The 19,251-nt window shown below is 45.9% G+C and overlaps 1 protein-coding gene across 9 annotated transcripts in view; it reads right to left on the bottom strand.

Moving 5' to 3' along the window:
• FAM49B (family with sequence similarity 49 member B) overlaps positions 1-19,251 on the bottom strand; it is a 494,888-nt gene that overhangs the window by 55,466 nt on the left and 420,171 nt on the right. For all 9 annotated transcript variants that reach the window (XM_030219138.1, XM_030219177.1, XM_030219154.1 and 6 more), the window contains 2 exons: positions 8,251-8,372; positions 5,109-5,214 (listed from right to left, as the gene is read on the bottom strand). In XM_030219138.1, coding sequence (XP_030074998.1) covers positions 5,109-5,214; positions 8,251-8,372 — 228 coding nt within the window. The remainder of the gene's footprint in view (positions 1-5,108; positions 5,215-8,250; positions 8,373-19,251) is intronic.

The following is a 19,251-nucleotide window of genomic DNA, read 5'->3' on the forward strand; positions in this document are numbered from 1 at the left end:
TCATGGGTGTAACATACACTGTGGAAGGGCTGAGAGTTCCTCTGCAAGTACCTGACTGTGCTGGGAGCTGAACAAATGAGCTCTCGGTGGGCAATTTGAGGTTTTAGATACCAATTGAGTGTTTATCCAAGATGGACTATTTGAAGAACCCACTGGTCAGTGGTTATAAGGGGTCACCTTTCGTGAAAAAAACTTCAGCCTCCCCCCCCCCCCCCCCCGACTGGCAAGTCATCTGGGGTGGACATTTCTACTGTGGATATGCTCAGTTGGAGCCAGTCAAAAAGCTCGTCCCTTGTTTTGCCTGGGGAACAGAAGGAGCCTTTGGCACACACTGATGACACGAACGAGCATGACGGCGAGCCGAGGGGTTGTACGTACGTCTCTGATAGTAATAGGTACTCCTCCCTGGTTTGCCAAAAGTCCTCCTGAGGAGGTAGGTGCAGAAGGCACCCAGCAGGAGAGAGAGGAGATGGTATCAGTATGTTTTTTGATTTGGTCTGCGACCTCCTCAACTTTCTCTCCAAAAAGGTTATCCTCCTGGCATGGGGCATTCGCCAACCTCTGCTGAACAGCATGTTCCAAGTCAGAAACATGCATTGCTATACTCTAATTAGAGATCCTGGATGCCACATCAAAGTGTCATAAGTGTTCCTTGCCAAGAACTTTCGATACGCCTTCGACATGCTGCTTGACCAACTGACGAATGACTCGGCCTGTTCCGGAAGAAGTATCTCAGCCAGGTCCGAAAGCTTGAGCACCGAGCTTCGCAAGCAGACGCTCGGGAAGACCTGATATTTGGGAGATGAGAACTGAAGCCTGGTACATCTTCCTCCCAAAAGAATCCAGGGTTCTAGCTTCTCCACCTTGGGGCACAGAGGCATAGTCCCTGGAACTCCTGGCTCTATTGAGAGCTAATTCCACCACCATGGAATTGTGAGGCAACTGAGGCTCATCAAAACCAGGTGTACTCTGGATCTGGTACATGGTATCGATCTTCTTGGGTATGGCCTGGGCTGACAGAGAGAACTCCCAGTTCCTGACGAGGACCTCCTGGAGTACGTCATGGAGCGGAAAAATCACAGCCTCTCTAGGAGATTATGTGTAGTCCAGGACCTCCAGCATCTTGGCCCTGGGCTCGTCCTCCATTTCCAAAGGAAACGGAATAGCATCAGCCATTTCCTTAACAAAAGAAGGGAATGAAAGGTTCTCGGGAGGAGACTTTCTCCGTTCAGGTGGAGGGGAGGGTTCAGAGGGAATTCCATAGGACTCATCTGAGGAAAAGTACCTTGGATCCTCCTCTGAATCCCATGAGCACATCTCTTCAGTGTCAGACAATACCTCCTGATAGGAGTGTCAAGACTGAACCTATCTCGACATGGAGGAACCATCCCCTTGAGAGCGGCGTTGAGAAGTCAGTTCCTGCCTCAACTCCGGTGAAGCTTCTTCAACAGACGTCAAGGGAATGCCAGCTTGGGTGGTAGTCAACACAAGAGCCGCTTGCAGTATTTGTGTTGGAGGTGGTACTGCAGGCTAAGGGCCAAGCGGGTCACAACGGTAGGCAGGGTAGGCACAAGCACCCCTAATGCTGGTGCACACCATTGCATTATACCATCCCAGCAGCTCAGGGAGCAAGGCCCAGATGCGCTCATCAAGGGCAGATACCAGGAAAGCTGGGGTGCCAGTTCAGGCACACCTTGCAGAGCTGCCGTGGTCGATATGGGAGCTGGGTCTTGGCTGCTGGTAGACTGACAACATCAGCACCTCCTGTATGGGGGGGGGGGGGGGGGGGGGGCAGTTCTCCTGGCGCTGATGCTTCTCGGGTGCTGAATTCGTCGATGCCCTGGAGCTCCCGGCACCATGCGTACAGGGCTATCGATGATGATGCTTCTTGGGCTTCGCCCACTGGGTGTTCCTCGTTGCCTACGAGGATGACGTCGAATCCACATGTCGCATTGGAGTCGGGTCCAATGAAGGACGGTCCCAGAGGCCTCAAGGCAGGTGGAGACCCATTCAATGCTTCACTGCACCCAGTGTCTAAAGGTATAGTAGCAGCCATGCTTACAGATGCTCCTGGTGCGATGCTCAACATCAATGCTGACGCCTCCGACCTCCATGCCAAATCTGACGTCGAGGAACAGGATGGCTCCATTTGGTGAGTAAAGTGGTGTTGTAGCCATGTTAGTCCACTTTTAAAGGTAATAAATAGAAATAAAAACTTAGAAAAGAAAATAAGATGATACCTTTTTTATTGGACTAACTTAAAACATCTTTTGATTATTTCAAAGGTAACCCTTCTTCGGAATGGAAATAAGCAAATGTTGACAAATATCAGATATAAAGTGAAACACAGAGGCATTCCAATGACAGTCTCACAGGAAAAAGGAGGGGTAGGTAGGTGAGAAACATGGAGAATTGGTGTGGATGAGAGAGAGAGAGAGATGCAGGGCAGATAAGAGAGTGGCAAAGTAGTAGAATTTTATGATTCCTAATTCCAGATTGAAAATAACGAATCAATGTGGATGCTCTCATGTCTACAGAGTACCTTAAATCTGTTCAAGAACTCCTAAATCTAGTGAGAGAGGAAATCCTGAAATTTCCATAGGTTAGTAGTGACCATGGAAGATTTTACAAGTCTCCAACCCAAGAAAAGCGTCATATACTAGGACTTGGGGCGTCTTTTACTAAGGAGCGCTCACATTTTTAGCGCACGCGCTAAACGTTAGAGACGCCCATAGGAATGCATTGGTATCTCTAACGTTTAGTGCACCTACAATTTTAGCACGCGCCAAAAACGTGAGCATGCCTTAGTAAAAGACCCCCTTGGTGTTCTGTAATGGACACTACCAGCTTTGGTGCACAGTATTCCTCAATAACATTGCGTATCCAGCTACCAATCAGCTGAAACTCTACTACTACTACTACTACTATTTAGCATTTCTATAGCGCTACAAGGCATACGCAGCGCTGCACAAACATAGAAGAAAGACAGTCCCTGCTCAAAGAGCTTACAATCTAATAGACAAAAAATAAATAAAGTAAGCAAATCAAATCAATTAATGTGAACGGGAAGGAAGAGAGGAGGGTAGGTGGAGGCGAGTGGTTACAAGTGGTTCCGAGTCAAAAGCAATGTTAAAGAGGTGGGCTTTCAGTCTAGATTTAAAGGTGGCCAAGGATGGGCAAGACGTAGGGGCTCGGAAGTTTATTCCAGGCGTAGGGTGCAGCGAGACAAAAGGCGCGAAAGTCTGAGTTGGCAGTAGTGGAGAAGGGAGCAGATAAGAAGGATTTATCCATGGAACGGAGTGCACGGGAAGGGGTGTAGGGATGGACGAGTGTGGAGAGATACTGGGGAGCAGCAGAGTGAGTACATTTATAGGTTAGTAAAAGAAGTTTGAACAGGATGCGAAAATGGATAGGGAGCCAGTGAAGGGTCTTGAGGAGAGGGGTGGTATGAGTTAAAGCGACCCCTGGCGGAAGATGAGACGGGCAGCAGAGTTTTGAACCGACTGGAGAGGGGAGAGGTGACTAAGTGGGAGGCCAGCAAGAAGCAGATTGCAGTAGTCTAAACGAGAGGTGGACAAGGGTGTGGATGAGGGTTTTGGTAGAGTGCTCGGAAAGAAAGGGGGCGGAAGAAGAATCAAGGCATACTGAGCAACATAAGTATTGCCACACTAGGACAGACCAAAAGTCCATCAAACCCAGCATTCTGTTCACAAGTGGCCAATCCAGGTCCCAAATAGCTGCCAAGATCACAAAAAAGCTCAATACATTTTATGCTGCTTATTCCAGAAATAAGCAGTGGATTTTCTCCAAGTCAATTTAATAATGGTCTATGGACCTTTCCTTTATGAAGCCGTCCAGACACTTTTAAAACTCCGCTAAGCTAATCGCCTTTACCACATTCTCTGGCAATGAATTCCAGAGTTTAATTACGTTGAGTGAAGAAAACTTTTCTTCAATTCATATTAAATTACTACTTAAGGGTGGACCTCTACTGTCACTGGGAGGTCAAAATCCTGTTGACAAAGTTTCATGAAGCCCTGAAAGAGCTGGATCTTTAAAGGCCTTTGGGAAGATGGGCACCTCCCCGTCTGTAGACGGGGAGTCCACATTCTAAGTCCTTGATGCAGAACTCCTAAAGCCACTGTGAATGATTCAGGTCTGACGCTCCATAAGAAATGTGTGGTCTATAAAGACTATATGGTGTATTTAGAAAATTAGAGACAAACACAGACAGGCAAAGGAAGTTCAGATTTAGCCCAATTAAGTAATGCTCATATATAACTCATAAAACCAAAAGATTATTGGGCTAATCTTATAACAGACTGCCAACTGAAGTCCAAAAAGTTACCTATATTATATAAACATCATAGGTTTCTATCTGTCTTTTAGACTGTTCAATGAACATCAGTAGAACAAAAATGATATGTCACTAATTCAATTAGTTGCAATGAAAGAGGATGTGAGCACAATAATTGTAGATGTTATGGTTTAACATCATACACTATGTGAAAAATTGCATACTGAAACTGCAAAACTGTTGCTATTTTACTTACTTAATCCTACTGGCATATATTTTTTTGTAAACAGTTACTCTGAAGTAATTGTCCAGGTTTTCTGAAGTCCGAGTTTGAGTAAACTCTTCACAGTTTGGAAGATATCTACTGTAACTATGTGGACTGCTTTATTGTCCAAAAACTTAATAATATATGATAAAAAACTTAACAGCAACCTACCAAATGCTCACCTGAGCAAACTAGGGTTACACAGTTCAAGACTCCAAACTTCAATTCAAATGTCACTTACCAAACCCTCAACCTTATACTGTATGTGGAAAAGGATCTGATAGGGAAAAGGCAAATTTTGCTTCTCAAGCTTTTCCATACATTTCTGAAATACTTTCACTTTTATTAGATATCTATACCATATGCTACAAATAAAGAGGCTGCATATAACGCTACATGTGACCTGGAAACAGAGGTCATCAGAACTAAACAAATAACCTAGAAACTGATTGATTTATATCCACACACATTGAAACCCAGGTCAACTGAGATCAAAGATAGCCCCATTTAATGGGACACGCAATTGGACAAATGTCTTAAACTTACCTAGTCTTTGGGAAAATTCATAGAATTTCTTTAGCTTTCCTACTAGTGGTACTACTGCTCCCCACGCTTTCTCCTGCAATTTCTCGTCAGTTGCATGTTGTATTGCCTTGAGAAGAAAACATTTAGCAATATTACTAAACATAATTTAATTATCTTTATTTGTAACCAGTTCTATATACTAAAACAAGTTACCTGGTTAAGTAAAAGTAATAGCATACTCAAACAACAATTTTTAAACATTCTCACTACAGAATACTCATAAAAAATGATGGTAGTAGTTCCTCCTGGGCCCAAGAAAGTAGAAGGCATCAGATGCCCATTTTTGCCTTTTGTGTGACCAGGTGCCTTAGAATATTTTTTACCTCGGAACCAACTGCATGCCTTAAAATGAGGAGATCACCACTGTTTCTTCGTGGGGATCAGTGCACCTCCACCTTTGTGTGGTCTCTCCTCATTCTCTACATTGAGATCACCACTTGGCCATGTAGAGTCAGATCTGTTCTTTTCTGCTAATTTCCTTTCCTCGATTCCTGCTAGACCAGTTCAGACAAGTGGGCTGTGCCACCCAAACAGCAGATAGATGCAGAAAATAGAGTTACAGTGACATCAACATCAGTATAAGGAGTGGTGCAGCCCTGGAACCTGTCAGTATATCATTGCCCAAGCTGAGTTTAGCAAACTTGGAAACTGCCTGAATCTAGTTAATAGGCATTTATGACAAGAGGTCCAAAATGCCACAGATGACCTATGCTGCTCTTTCAGATCAAATATAATAAAACGCACCCTCAACGTTCTGAGGACAACGTTCTGTGAAGCCATGAAGCCCTCTGACGTCACTCCCAGGCTGAAGGGTTCGTGGATTCGTGGTGTGAAGCCTTCAAGCCAGCCAGCCGTCTCTGCCCCGCCCTCGCGTCAAACGTCATGACGTCGAGGGCGGAAAAAAAAACCCAAACAAATCCGGAAGCAAAGCGTCAGGGAAGGAGGCGGCGCTCCCGACGTCTAGCCTTCCCTTCGCTGTGTTCCGCCTTCTTCTGACGTCAAGGATGACGTCAAAAGAAGGCGGAACACAGCGAAGGGAAAGCTAGACGTCGGGAGCGCCGCCTCCTTCCCTGACGCTTCGCTGCCGGAACCGCCACGGAGGTAAATTTAAAAAGAAGAAAAAAACCAAAAAGGGATGCATGGATGCGAAGGGGGGGGGAGAAGAGGGCGGGCCAGGCTGGGACATGGGAGAGAGAGGAGCATGGATGTGAGGGGGGGGGGGGGGGTCATGGAAGGGAGAGAGGGGACTTGCTGAAAAAGGATGAATGGAGGCGGCAGGGGACAGAGGAGCATGGATGGGCATGGATTGGGAGGGCAGGGCTCAGGGAGAGAGGGGAATTGCTGGAAAGGGATGAATAGAGGGGACAGGTGACAGAGGAGCATGGATGGGCATGGATTGGAAGGGCAGGACTCAGGGAGAGGGGAATTGCTGGATAGGGATGAATGGAGGGGACAGATGGGCATGGATGGATATGGATTGCAGAGCAGGCCTCAGGGAGAGAGGGGAATTGCTGGATAGGGATGAATGGAGGGGCCAGGTGACAGAGGAGCATGGATTGGGAGGGCAGGACTCAGGGAGAGGGGAATTGCTGGATAGGGATGAATGGAGGGGACAGATGGGCATGGATGGATATGGATTGCAGGGCAGGCCTCAGGCAGAGAGGGGAAATGCTGGATAGGGATGAATGGAGGGGGCAGGTGACAGAGTAACATGGATGGCCATGGATTGGGAGGGCAGGGCTCAGAGAGAGAGGGGAATTGCTGGAAAGGGATGAATGGAGGGGGCAGGGGACAGAGGAGCATGGATGGGCATTGATTGGGAGGGCAGGGCTCACGGAGAGAGGGGAATTGCTGGAAAAGGATGAATGGAGGGGGCAAGGGACAGATGGCCATGGATTGGGAGGGCACGGCTCACACTCTCTCTCTCATATACAATGTCTTTCTGACTCTCACTCTCACACACTCTGTCTCACACTGTATCACATTCACTCTCTATGTGCCACACAGTCACTCACACACTCGCTTGGTCTCATACACTCACTCTCACAGAGAATCTGTGTCTCACACACACTCTCTCTCTCGCCCACACACACACACTCTCTCTCACACTGTGTCTCACATACACACTTGCACACACTGTCATTCTCACACACACACTCTCTCACAAACACACTCACACCCAGACTCACTCTCTCTCTCACACGCTCACACTTTCACTCTGACTCTCAAACAGTCACTCTCACATACACTCTCCCAAACATACACACTCCGAGGAAAACCTTGCTAGCGCCCGTTTCATTTGTGTCAGAAACGGGCCTTTTTTACTAGTACTATAATAAATGCAATCTGCTACATATCTTTGTGTGTGTATTTATATCCTAACAATTTGAGAAATACCTAGCAGTCTTCCACTGCTATTTTCTCTATTTATTCTATCATAAGGCAGAACATTGCATCACTGATTACCTCACCTGATAGCAAATGATCATCTGCTTCATTTTAAGCGCACAAGGATTTTAATATGAAGTGAAAGTGACTACAAAAATTACAGACACTATAAAAGGTAAGTAAAATGTTATTCCCAGGCATCTGGTCAAAGAGGAGAATGTAGAAAGACCTGTTCTAGTTCTACCAGTGTGTAATCTAAACATTAATATTTAAGCACCAGCAGTTCATCTGGATATCGGTGCTGAATATCTGGGTTTATTAGGTAGCTATTAGTACCTGGATAACACAGGGCAGTGGTTTTTTTTTTTTTGTTCACTATTGTTGGCCTCTGGGTGACTGACAGCTCTATCTTCAGACTGCCTCAGCATTACTAAGATAGTACCAGCTGCTGTCTGCAGGGATCTTCAGCAGCATTATTCAGATACCACCACTGGCACAGCCCTGGATCAGCAGCACTTACCTGCTGCTACCTGGTAATTGCCACTGAATACTGGGTAGACCATATATAGTGGGCTCACGCTGGCCATAATGGCACACTGAACAAATACCAAATAAGAACCAGAATGAGGAACTCAAGGTAAGACAACCTTATACCCAAAATGAGCTATATAACATGGGATACTTATTAAACATTCAAAAACACAGAATGCTTTACCTCTCTTATCTCATGGCCAGCACCTCTGTATGACTGTAAATCATCCAAAATTCCTTCTGCATCTTTTAATACTACATTCACCTGATTATAAATCTCTTTTTCAGATTCTGTGGGTTGGGCATCTAAACAGCAGGAAAACACATGAACAGATTAATTGTTTTATATTTTAATAAATAAAAGGAAAACAAACTAAACCAGAGGACACAACTAATTTCTGACAACCTATATGTCTAGTTCTTTATACAGTTCCAATTATATTCAGAAACATTTTCAGAAAAAAAGCTTATTAAATATATTTCATTATTGCCTGACAGTAAAAGTAGAATACACTGCAGTGAAACATAGGTTAGCGTCTACATTTTAATGTTTCTTGACATTTTACATATCCATTCGAATTCTGGTACCAATAAAGCAGTGGTATTTGCTTCTAGTCTTCCAGGCTCATAAACAAGTCAATCAAACAAACAGCTATTCGAACCAATGGTGCTTTTACTTTACAAGTTAATTTGCCCATGTACCTTAAAGCCTTCTTACAACACCCTTCATCTCACTGTTTCATTTCTGATTTATTAAAAGTTTCATCTTAACTCATCCCTGAAAATGCATTTTGTGTTTTGCCAGTTAAATTTACAATCCTCCATAGTAGCAGTAAAATACACACTTTTTTAGGGCAATCCTATAACAGGATGCCTGCAGTTATGCACCTCAGATGTGTGTTAAGTGCTGAGAAAATAGTTATGCACATAAGTGCACTACCTGCTATTCTATAAGAGAGTACTTAAGTGTGTCAGTGCTTACCTGCAAAGGGATGGGGTGTGAGCATATGTGGGTGAAGCATGGGTATGTTTCCAACCTACACACATAACTTATACTCACATTGCATGGTACACTTATGCACAGCCACTTACACTTTTAGTGGGAAAGTGCGGGATACAAATCTACTATAATAAAACTCACTCTCAACATTCTGAAGACAACGTTCTGAAGTCACTCAGTCACTCACTGAAGGGTTCATGGATTCATGGTGGTGAAGCCACAACATTGACCATGTCTCTCTGCCCCGCCCTCACATGATGGACCAATCAGAAAAAATACCCTCAACATTCTGAAACACAAAGGACCATCACAACACAGTTCCCAGGCAACACTAGGCAACTTAAGACGGACCAATCAGAGGAAACTACGTGACAATAAGGGAGGAGCATTCCCCAGGAGAATGGCTCATTATCAGTGCAGCACGGAGAGCACAGAACCACCGCTGGAACAAGAGAAGAGTATTCCTGCTGTGGGTATGTGCAAAAATAGACCGGGGGGGGGGGGGGGGGGGGGAGGAAGAGAAATTTTTAAATGCATAATGCCAGTACTGAAGAGTGCCAGAGGGCCTAAAGCACAGACTATATTTGGGATCGCTTGACATGGAGTCGGAGGAGCCGGAAAACAACGTGCCCATCACCATCTGGGACGTGGGCGAACAGGACAAGCTGCGGCCCAGCTGGAAGGATTACCCGCAACCCAGCCAGCAGCAAACAGCGACCAAGGAAGGGGGAGGAGTACTCCTTCCCTGCCTAGGAATCGCTGGAGACTGGCTGCCAAACTAACGAAACAACCGCACACCAACGCACCACCATCATTCGAAAGTCATCCACTCTTTCTTCAACAGAAATGCAAACTAATAATACAAAACAAACAAAGAATACATGGTTTCTCAGGCGGCTGCAGGTAACTCCCCACCCCTTCCTCTTCCCCTTTTGCCAAAGCGGCCAAGGACGTGCCCAACCACCCCAGCCTCAGGCAAGCAGTCTCCCACCTCAGGGATTCCCCGAGCACCCGGAAAAAGACGGTGCTGATTCCTGCAGAGCATAAATGTTCCAGCATTCCCCTGCAGCCAGCCTGAAATGGACCAAACATACCGGATCACCCCCCGACGGCCCAAGACCGTGCTCTTCTCCCTTCCGCCAACTTAAAACAACCATCCCTGTCCTCAGGCAAGCCGTCACCCACCTCCAGGATGCCCAGAACCCCAGCCCAATGGAAAAAGATGGCGCTGCTTCCAACAGCACATTTCTCTTCCAGCATTCCCCTACAGCAGCCCTGAAAAAGCCAAAAAAATACCGACAAAGAACGTGCTCCTCTACCTTCCACCCATCTAAAACAACACTGCTGCCTCAGCACAACACAAAAAAAAAACCATGGAAAAAAAAAACACCACTCAACAAAGACTGACCCCCCTACAACCACATTTACATTTCACCAACAGAAAGACCCCCTCCACAAACCTCCTTGACAGAAAAAACCACACACACACAATACAACAGAAACACACCCTCAAAGCCACACACCAATCCAACCCACTTTGCCAGCACAGCACATCCCCCAAGCAAAAAAAGACACACATCAACAACCTGCACACACACCGCACCCTCACACACATAAAATAACTCTGTGACACATACATACACACACAAAAAGAAAACCACATGCTAGCGCCCGTTTCATTGGTTTCGGAAACGGGCCTTTTTTACTAGTATAATATAATAAATAAATTGACCTGGTGTAAATCATCATTCCTAAATTTAGGCACAACAATCTGTTTATGTTAGTATTTTATAACTGAATCTTGGCATATAGATGCTGTCACAGTACTGGTTTCTCAGCATGCAGCATTAGTGTGCCTAACTGAAGTGCCAAGCTATAGAACTGCCCTTTTGTTCAAAAACCAGAAAATACTGAGAACGAAAAACAGACTGCTTAATTATTTATTAATGTTTCAGGTTCTAAGTAGTTTTGAAAACTTTTTGTCAGGTTCTGGACAGCATCTTTGTAAACCAATGCTTCTCATTCTGTTTCTTCTCATTAACTTTCCTTTTAGCCTGCAAACCACTTTGCTTGTGCTCACTGATGAACATGAACACCAACATAATAGGTGTTTTCTGTAGACAGTGGGATTGATCAAGTACACAAGTGAATGACATCATCTGATGACATTGGAATTAACAGCTCTCCCAAAGCTCAGAAGGAAGTGTAAAATTTGAAGCATGCGTGGTATGTCCCACCTGCAGTGGTTTCCTTAGTTGCCTAGTTCAAAAGGAAAGCAACTCTCAGGAAGGTGGGATAGATTTTATTTATTATTAGGATTTATGTACCACCTTTTTGAAAGAATTCACTCAAGGCGGTGTATAGTAAGAATAGATCAAACATGAGCAATAGGCAATTACAACAGTAAAAATATTCAAATAACAATACAAAGTATGGCGTGGAGGGGCATAATCGAAAGGGACATCTTCATCTCGATTTGGATGTCCTCGCAGAACGTCCCGATCCAGGGGCGGGGAAACCTGTATTTTCGAAACAAGATGGACAGCCATATCAATTAGAAATATGTTAAATAGCACCAGTAGAGATCCCTGCGGAACTCCACTATTCACCTTCCTCCATTGAGAGAAACAGCCATTTAACCCTACCCTCTGTTTTCTGTCCAATAACCAATTCCTAATCCACACCAGAACACTGCCTCCTATCTCATGACTCATTTTCTCAGGAATCTCTCATGAGGAACTTTATGAAAAGCTTTCTGAAAATCTGATACACTACATCAACCGGCTCACCTTTATCCACGCCTTTAAAGAAGTGAAGCAACTTGATGAGACAAGACTTCCCTTGGATGAACCTATGCTGACTCTGTCCCATTAAACCATGTTTATTTATGTGTTCTGCAATTTTATTCTTTATAATAGTTTCCACTATTTTACCTGGCACCAATGTCAGACTTAATGGGCTGTAATTTCCGGGATCACCCCTTCAACCCTTTTCGAAAATCAGTGTCACATTGGCCACCCTCCAATCTTCAGGTAATACGGACAATTTTAACGACAGGTTACAGATTCCTAACAGCAGATCAGCAATTTCATGTTTGAGTTCTTTCAGTACCCTTGGATGCATGTTATCTGGTTAAGGTGATTTATTATGCTTTAATTTGTCAATTTAGCTCAGTATACCATCCAAATTCACAGAGATTTCTTTCAGCTCCTCCGTATCATCACCCACCACGAAAACCATTTCTCTTAGAGGTAGATTTCTTACATCTTCTTCCGTAAAGACTGAAGCAAAGAATTCATCTAGTTTCTCTGCTATGGCCTGGTCCTCCCTAAGTGTCCGTTTTGCTTCTTCATGATCTAACTGTCCCACGGATTCCCTTGCAGGCTTTCTGCTTCAGATGTATCTGAAAAAGTTGTCACTGTGAGTTTTTGACTCTGCAGTAAGTTTCTCTTCATATTTTCTTTTAGCCTTCTTTATCAATGATTTGCATGTAACTTGACAGTACTTATGCTGCTTTTTATTTTCTTCATTTGGGTCATTTTTCCATTCTTTGAAGAAGGACATTCTTTTGTCTCTAATAGCCTCTTTCACTTCACCTTTTAATCATGCTGGCTGTCATTTCCTCTTCTTTCCACCTTTGTAAACACTTGGAATGCATTTAGTCTGGGCTTCCAAGATGGTATTTTTAAACAACGTCCAAGATTGATTTAGTGTCCTAACCTTTGCAGCTGATCCTTTTAGCTTCTTTTTAACCATTTCCCTCATTTTATTATAGTTAACATTTCAAAACTTAAATGTTGCTACATTAGATTTCCTTTGTTACCATTACCTCTAGTATTATGCCCACCAAGGACTAGATCTAAAATGGCTCTCCCTTCTTGTCAGTTCCCGGATCAGTTGCTCCAAGAAGCAGTCATTTATTATATCTAGGACTTTTATCTCCCTGGTGCTCCCTGATGTAATATTTATCCAGTCAATATTGAGGTAATTGAAATCACACATAAAAAGAATACCCAGTTCTACATGAATGATCTGTATCAGAAGGATCACCCAAATCTTTAAAAGTAGAGAAAAAAGACCTCAGTGAACAAAAGGAGATACCTATTTGTAAGGCAAGCCTTCAACATATAGGTGGCTCACAATAATCATCAGCCATAAAAAAGACTCCACTATACTTCTGCAAACTACTGAAGACCCATCTCTTTAACAAGGCATACCACAAAGATCAACAATTGTGAACTCCTCTACATATATCCAGTATTGTCTTATTACATTTGCTTGTTATACTAATATCATACTTTTTCATTATCATGCTACCCAAGATCCTTCCATAATACTAACTGTTTACCTTATTATATATTTCCACTATTCATGATGTATTTAAGCCACATTGAGCCTGCAAAGAGGTGGGATACAAATGCAATAAATAAATAAATATCTGGACAAAAACCATCCTTATATGGCAATTACTCTTACTGTACACAGAATATAATTTGAAAAAAATCCATAACACTCAGTTGCAAACATACATATGCTCCACAGTACTTATCTTGGTACAATCCACCAATATGTCTCTTCAATCCCAACAGGGGTTCCCTGTTTCGCAATCCAAGCTGCTTCAGGGGAAACAACACTTTAAATAGTCCAAGATACTGAAAAAAAATGACTGCAACTTATAGCAGGCACACACTAGGCACTCACAACATGGAAATCCAACGTCCCACATCAGCATGCTCAACATATTGACGTCACCATACAACAGAATTACAAAAATGCTTTCCATTTCAGCACAGTACTCAGACCTCTAGAGGTCACAGATTGCAAAGAAAATATCTACCGCTGTCCATGCTGCCTAAGCAGGCGTCTGCTATCACCACTCCGCTCTGTCGAATGTAATTGTTTCAGCACCACACATCTAATTTCTGCAAAAATTGAAGGCCTGCCTTACAAATAGGTATGTCTTCCTTTTGTTCACTGAGGGTTTTTTTTCTACACTTTTAAAGATTTGGGCGATCCTTCATACAGAATTGGGTATTTTTTTATGTATGGTTAGTATTCTACAGATTCCTTGGAAGAGGTAATTGAAATCACCCATTATAACACTGCTGCCCAATTTGCCTACTTTCCTAATTTCTGTAATCATTTAGTCATTTGTCAGTTCGTTCTGTCCTGTCGGACTGTAGTACAGCCCTACAAGAATACTCCTTCCCTTCACACATGGAATTTTTATATCAATAATGATTCCACACTATCTGTTTCATGAAAAATGTTTATTTTGTTTGGTTCAAATGCCTCTAACATTTATTTAGCACAACCCTCTCCCCTCCAATTTGATTCCTTTTATCATTGTGATATAATTTGTACCCTAACAGTATCCCATTGATTGTCCTCCTTCCACCAAGTCTCTAAGATGCATATTATATCTGCATCATCATTTAGTGCTATATACTCCAACTCTCCAACTTGTTTTTTAGGTTTGTAGCATTTGTATACAGGCACTTCAACCTATTTTTTTTCTTTGAATCAACAAACTGCTTAGAAGCTGATGGGGGATAATATGCATCCTTTACCCTGCTCTCTCCTTAAACACTCCTGGCTTTCTTTCACCATTGTTGAAGCCTCTCTATTGGGATTCCCGAAAAGCGAATGCTACATACCTGTAGAAGGTATTCTCCGAGGACAGCAGGCTGATTGTTCTCATTGATGGGTGACGTCCACGGCAGCCCCTCCAATCGGAACTTCACTAACAAAGGCCTTTGCTAGTCCTCGCGCGCCAATGCGCACCGCGCATGCGCAGCCGTCTTCCCGCCCGAACCGGCTCGTGTTCGTCAGTCCCATATATAGCAAGACAAAGACAAGGGAAGACACAACTCCAAAGGGGAAGCGGGCGGGTTTGTGAGAACAATCAGCCTGCTGTCCTCGGAGAATACCTTCTACAGGTATGTAGCATTCGCTTTCTCAGAGGACAAGCAGGCTGCTTGTTCTCACTGATGGGGTATCCCTAGCCCTCAGGCTCACTCAAAATAACAAACATGGTCAATTGGGCCTCGCAACGGCGAGGACATAACTGAGATTGACCTAACAACTTATCCAACTAACAGAGAGTGTAGCCTGGAACAGAATAAAACATGGGCCTAGGGGGGTGGAGTTGGATTCTAACCCCCAAACAGATTCTGAAGCACCGACTGCCCGAACCGACTGTCGCGTCGGGTATCCTGCTGCAGGCAGTAATGAGATGTGAATGTGTGGACAGATGACCACGTCGCAGCTTTGCAGATCTCTTCAATAGTGGCTGACTTCAAGTGGGCCACTAACGCAGCCATGGCTCTGACATTGTGAGCCGTGACATGACCCTCAAGAGTCAGCCCAGCCTGGGCATAAGTGAAGGAAATGCAATCTGCTAGCCAATTGGAAATGGTGCGTTTCCCCACAGCCACTCCCCTCCTGTTGGGATCAAAAAAAACAAACAATTGGGCGGACTGTCTGTTGGGCTGTGTCCGCTCCAGATAGAAGGCCAATGCTCTTTTGCAGTCCAATGTGTGCAGCCGACGTTCAGCAGGGCAGGAATGAGGACGGGGAAAAAATGTTGGCAAGACAATTGACTGGTTCAGATGGAACTCCGACACCACCTTTAGCAAGGTGAGTGTGGAGGACTACTCTATTATGATGAAATTTGGTGTAAGGAGCATGAGCTACCAGGGCCTGAAGCTCACTGACTCTACGAGCTGAAGTAACTGCCACCAAGAAAATGACCTTCCAGGTCAAGTACTTCAGATGGCAGGAATTCAGTGGCTCAAAAGGAGGTTTCATCAGCTGGGTGAGAACGACATTTAGATCCCATGACACTGTAGGAGGTTTGACGGGGGCTTTGACAAAAGCAAACCTCTCATGAAGCGAACAACTAAAGGCTGTCCTGAGATCAGCTTACCTTCCACACGGTAATGGTATGCACTGATTGCGCTAAGGTGAACCCTTACAGAGTTGGTCTTGAGACCAGACTCAGACAAGTGCAGAAGGTATTCAAGCAGGGTCTGTGTAGGACAGGAGCGAGGATCTAAGGCCTTGCTGTCACACCAGACGGCAAACCTCCTCCATAAAAAGAAGTAACTCCTCTTAGTGGAATCTTTCCTGGAAGCAAGCAAGACACGGGAGACACCCTCTGACAGACCCAAAGAGGCAAAGTCTACGCTCTCAACATCTAGGCCGTGACAGCCAGAGACTGGAGGTTGGGATGCAGAAGCGCCCCTTCGTCCTGTGTGATGAGGGTCGGAAAACACTCCAATCTCCACGGTTCTTCGGAGGACAACTCCAGAAGAAGAGGGAACCAGATCTGACGCGGCCAAAAAGGAGCAATCAGAATCATGGTGCCTCGGTCTTGCTTGAGTTTCAACAAAGTCTTCCCCACCAGAGGTATGGGAGGATAAGCATACAGCAGGCCTTTCCCCAACCCAGGAGGAAGGCATCTGATGCCAGTCTGCCGTGGGCCTGAAGTCTGGAACAGAACTGAGGGACCTTGTGGTTGGCTCGAGATGCAAAGAGATCTACCAAGGGGGTGCCCCACACCTGGAAGATCTGGCGCACTACTCTGGAGTTGAGTGACCACTCGTGAGGTTGCATAATCCTGCTCAACCTGTCGGCCAGACTGTTGTTTACGCCTGCCAGATATGTGGCTTGGAGCCACATGCCGTAACGGCGAGCCCACAGCCACATGCTGACGGCTTCCTGACACAGGGGGCGAGATCCAGTGCCCCCCTGCTTGTTGATGTAATACATGGCATCCTGGTTGTCTGAATTTGGATAATTTGATGGGACAGCCGATCTCTGAATGCCTTCAGACCGTTCCAGACCGCTCGTAACTCCAGGAGATTGATCTGCAGATCGCATTCCTGGAGGGACCAGCTTCCCTGGGTGTGGAGTCCATCGACATGAGCTCCCTACCCCAGGAGAGACGCATCCGTAGTCAGCACTTTTTGTGGCTGAGGAATTTGGAAAGGGCGTCCCAGAGTCAAATTGGACCAAATCGTCCACCAATACAGGGATTTGAGAAAACTCGTGGACAGGTGGATTACGTCTTCTAGATCCCCAGCGGCTTGAAACCACTGGGAAGCTAGGGTCCATTGAGCAGATCGCATGTGAAGACGAGCCATGGAGTTACATGAACTGTGGAGGCCATGTGGCCAAGCAATCTCAACATCTGCCGAGCTGTGATCTGCTGGGACGCTTGTACCCGGGAGACGAGGGACAACAGATTGTTGGCTCTTGTCTCCGGAAGATAGGCACGAGCCGTCCGAGAATCCAGCAGAGCTCCTATGAATTCGAGTCTCTGTACTGGGAGAAGATGGGACTTTGGATAATTTATCACAAACCCCAGTAGCTCCAGGAGGCGAATAGTCATCTGCATGGACTGTAGAGCTCCTGCCTCGGATGTGTTCTTTACCAGCCAATCGTCGAGATAAGGAAACACGTGCACTCCCAGCCTGTGAAGCGCTGCTGCTACCACAGCCAGGCACTTCGTGAACACTCTGGGCGCAGAGGCGAGCCCAAAGGGAAGCACACAGTACTGGAAGTGACGTGTGCCCAGCTGAAATCGCAGATACTGCCTGTGAGCTGGCAATATCGGGATGTGCGTGTAGGCGTCCTTCAAGTCCAGAGAGCTTAGCCAATCGTTTTCCTGAATCATGGGAAGAAGGGTGCCCAGGGAAAGCATCCTGAACTTTTCCTTGACCAGATATTTGTTCAGGGCCCTTAGGTCTAGGATGGGACGCATCCCCCCTGTTTTCTTTTCCACAAGGAAGTACCTGGAATAGAATCCCAGCCCTTCTTGCCCGGATGGCACGGGCTCGACCGCATTGGCGCTGAGAAGGGCGGACAGTTCCTCTGCAAGTACCTGCTTGTGCTGGAAGCTGTAGGACTGAGCTCCCGGAGGACAATTTGGAGGCTTTGAGGCCAAATTGAGGGTGTATCCTTGCGGGACTATTTGAAGAACCCAACGGTCGGAGGTTATAAGAGGCCACCTTTGGTGAAAAACTTTCAACCTCCCCCCGACCGGCAGATTGCCCGGCACTGACACGTTGATGTCGGCTATGCTCTGCTGGAGCCAGTCAAAAGCTCGTCCCCTGCTTTTGCTGGGGAGCCGTGGGGCCTTGTTGAGGCGCACGCTGCCGACGAGAGCGAGCACGCTGGGGCTTAGCCTGGGCCGCAGGCTGTCGAGAAGGAGGATTGTACCTACGCTTACCAGAAGAGTAGGGAACAGCCCTCCTTCCCCCATAAAAACGTCTACCTGAGGAGGCAGATGCTGAAGGCTGCTGGCGGGAGAACTTGTCGAAAGCGGTATCCCGCTGATGGAGCTGCTCTACTACCTGTTCGACTTTCTCTCCAAAATGTTGTCCGCTCGGCAAGGGGAGTCCGCAATCTGCTGCTGGATCCTATTCTCCAGGTCGGAGGCACGCAGCCATGAGAGTCTGCGCATCACCACACCTTGAGCAGCGGCCCTGGACGCAACATCAAAGGTATCATATACCCCTCTGGCCAGGAATTTTCTGCACGCCTTCAGCTGCCTGACCACCTCCTGAAACGGCTTGGCTTGCTCAGGAGGGAGCTTGTCCACCAAGCCCGCCAACTGCCGCACATTGTTCCGCATATGGATGCTCGTGTAGAGCTGGTAGGACTGAATCTTGGCCACGAGCATAGAAGAATGGTAGGCCTTCCTCCCAAAGGAGTCTAAGGTTCTAGAGTCCTTGCCCGGGGGCGCCGAAGCACGCTCCCTAGAACTCTTGTCGTGAGGCAACTGAGTGCGCATCAGCTCTGGGTCCCCATGGATCCAGTACTGGGACTCGATCTTCTTGGGAATGTGGGGATTAGTTAAAGGCTTGGTCCAGTTCGCCAGCAATGTCTTTTTTAGGACATGATGCATGGGTACTGTGGACGCTTCCTTAGGTGGAGAAGGATAGTCCAAGAGCTCACACATTTCAGCCCTGGGCTCATCCTCCACGACCACCGGGAAGGGGATGGCCGTAGACATCTCCCGGACAAAGGGTGCAAAAGACAGACTCTCGGGAGGAGAAAGCTGCCTTTCAGGGGAGGGCGTGGGATCAGAAGGCAGGCCATCAGACCCCTCGTCAGAGAAATATCTGATGCCCTCCTCCTCCTCCCACGAGGCCTCACAATCGGTATCAGACACAAGTT

The sequence above is a fragment of the Microcaecilia unicolor genome, chromosome 1 (assembly GCF_901765095.1).
Source record: "Microcaecilia unicolor chromosome 1, aMicUni1.1, whole genome shotgun sequence".
Lineage (NCBI taxonomy): Eukaryota > Metazoa > Chordata > Amphibia > Gymnophiona > Siphonopidae > Microcaecilia > Microcaecilia unicolor.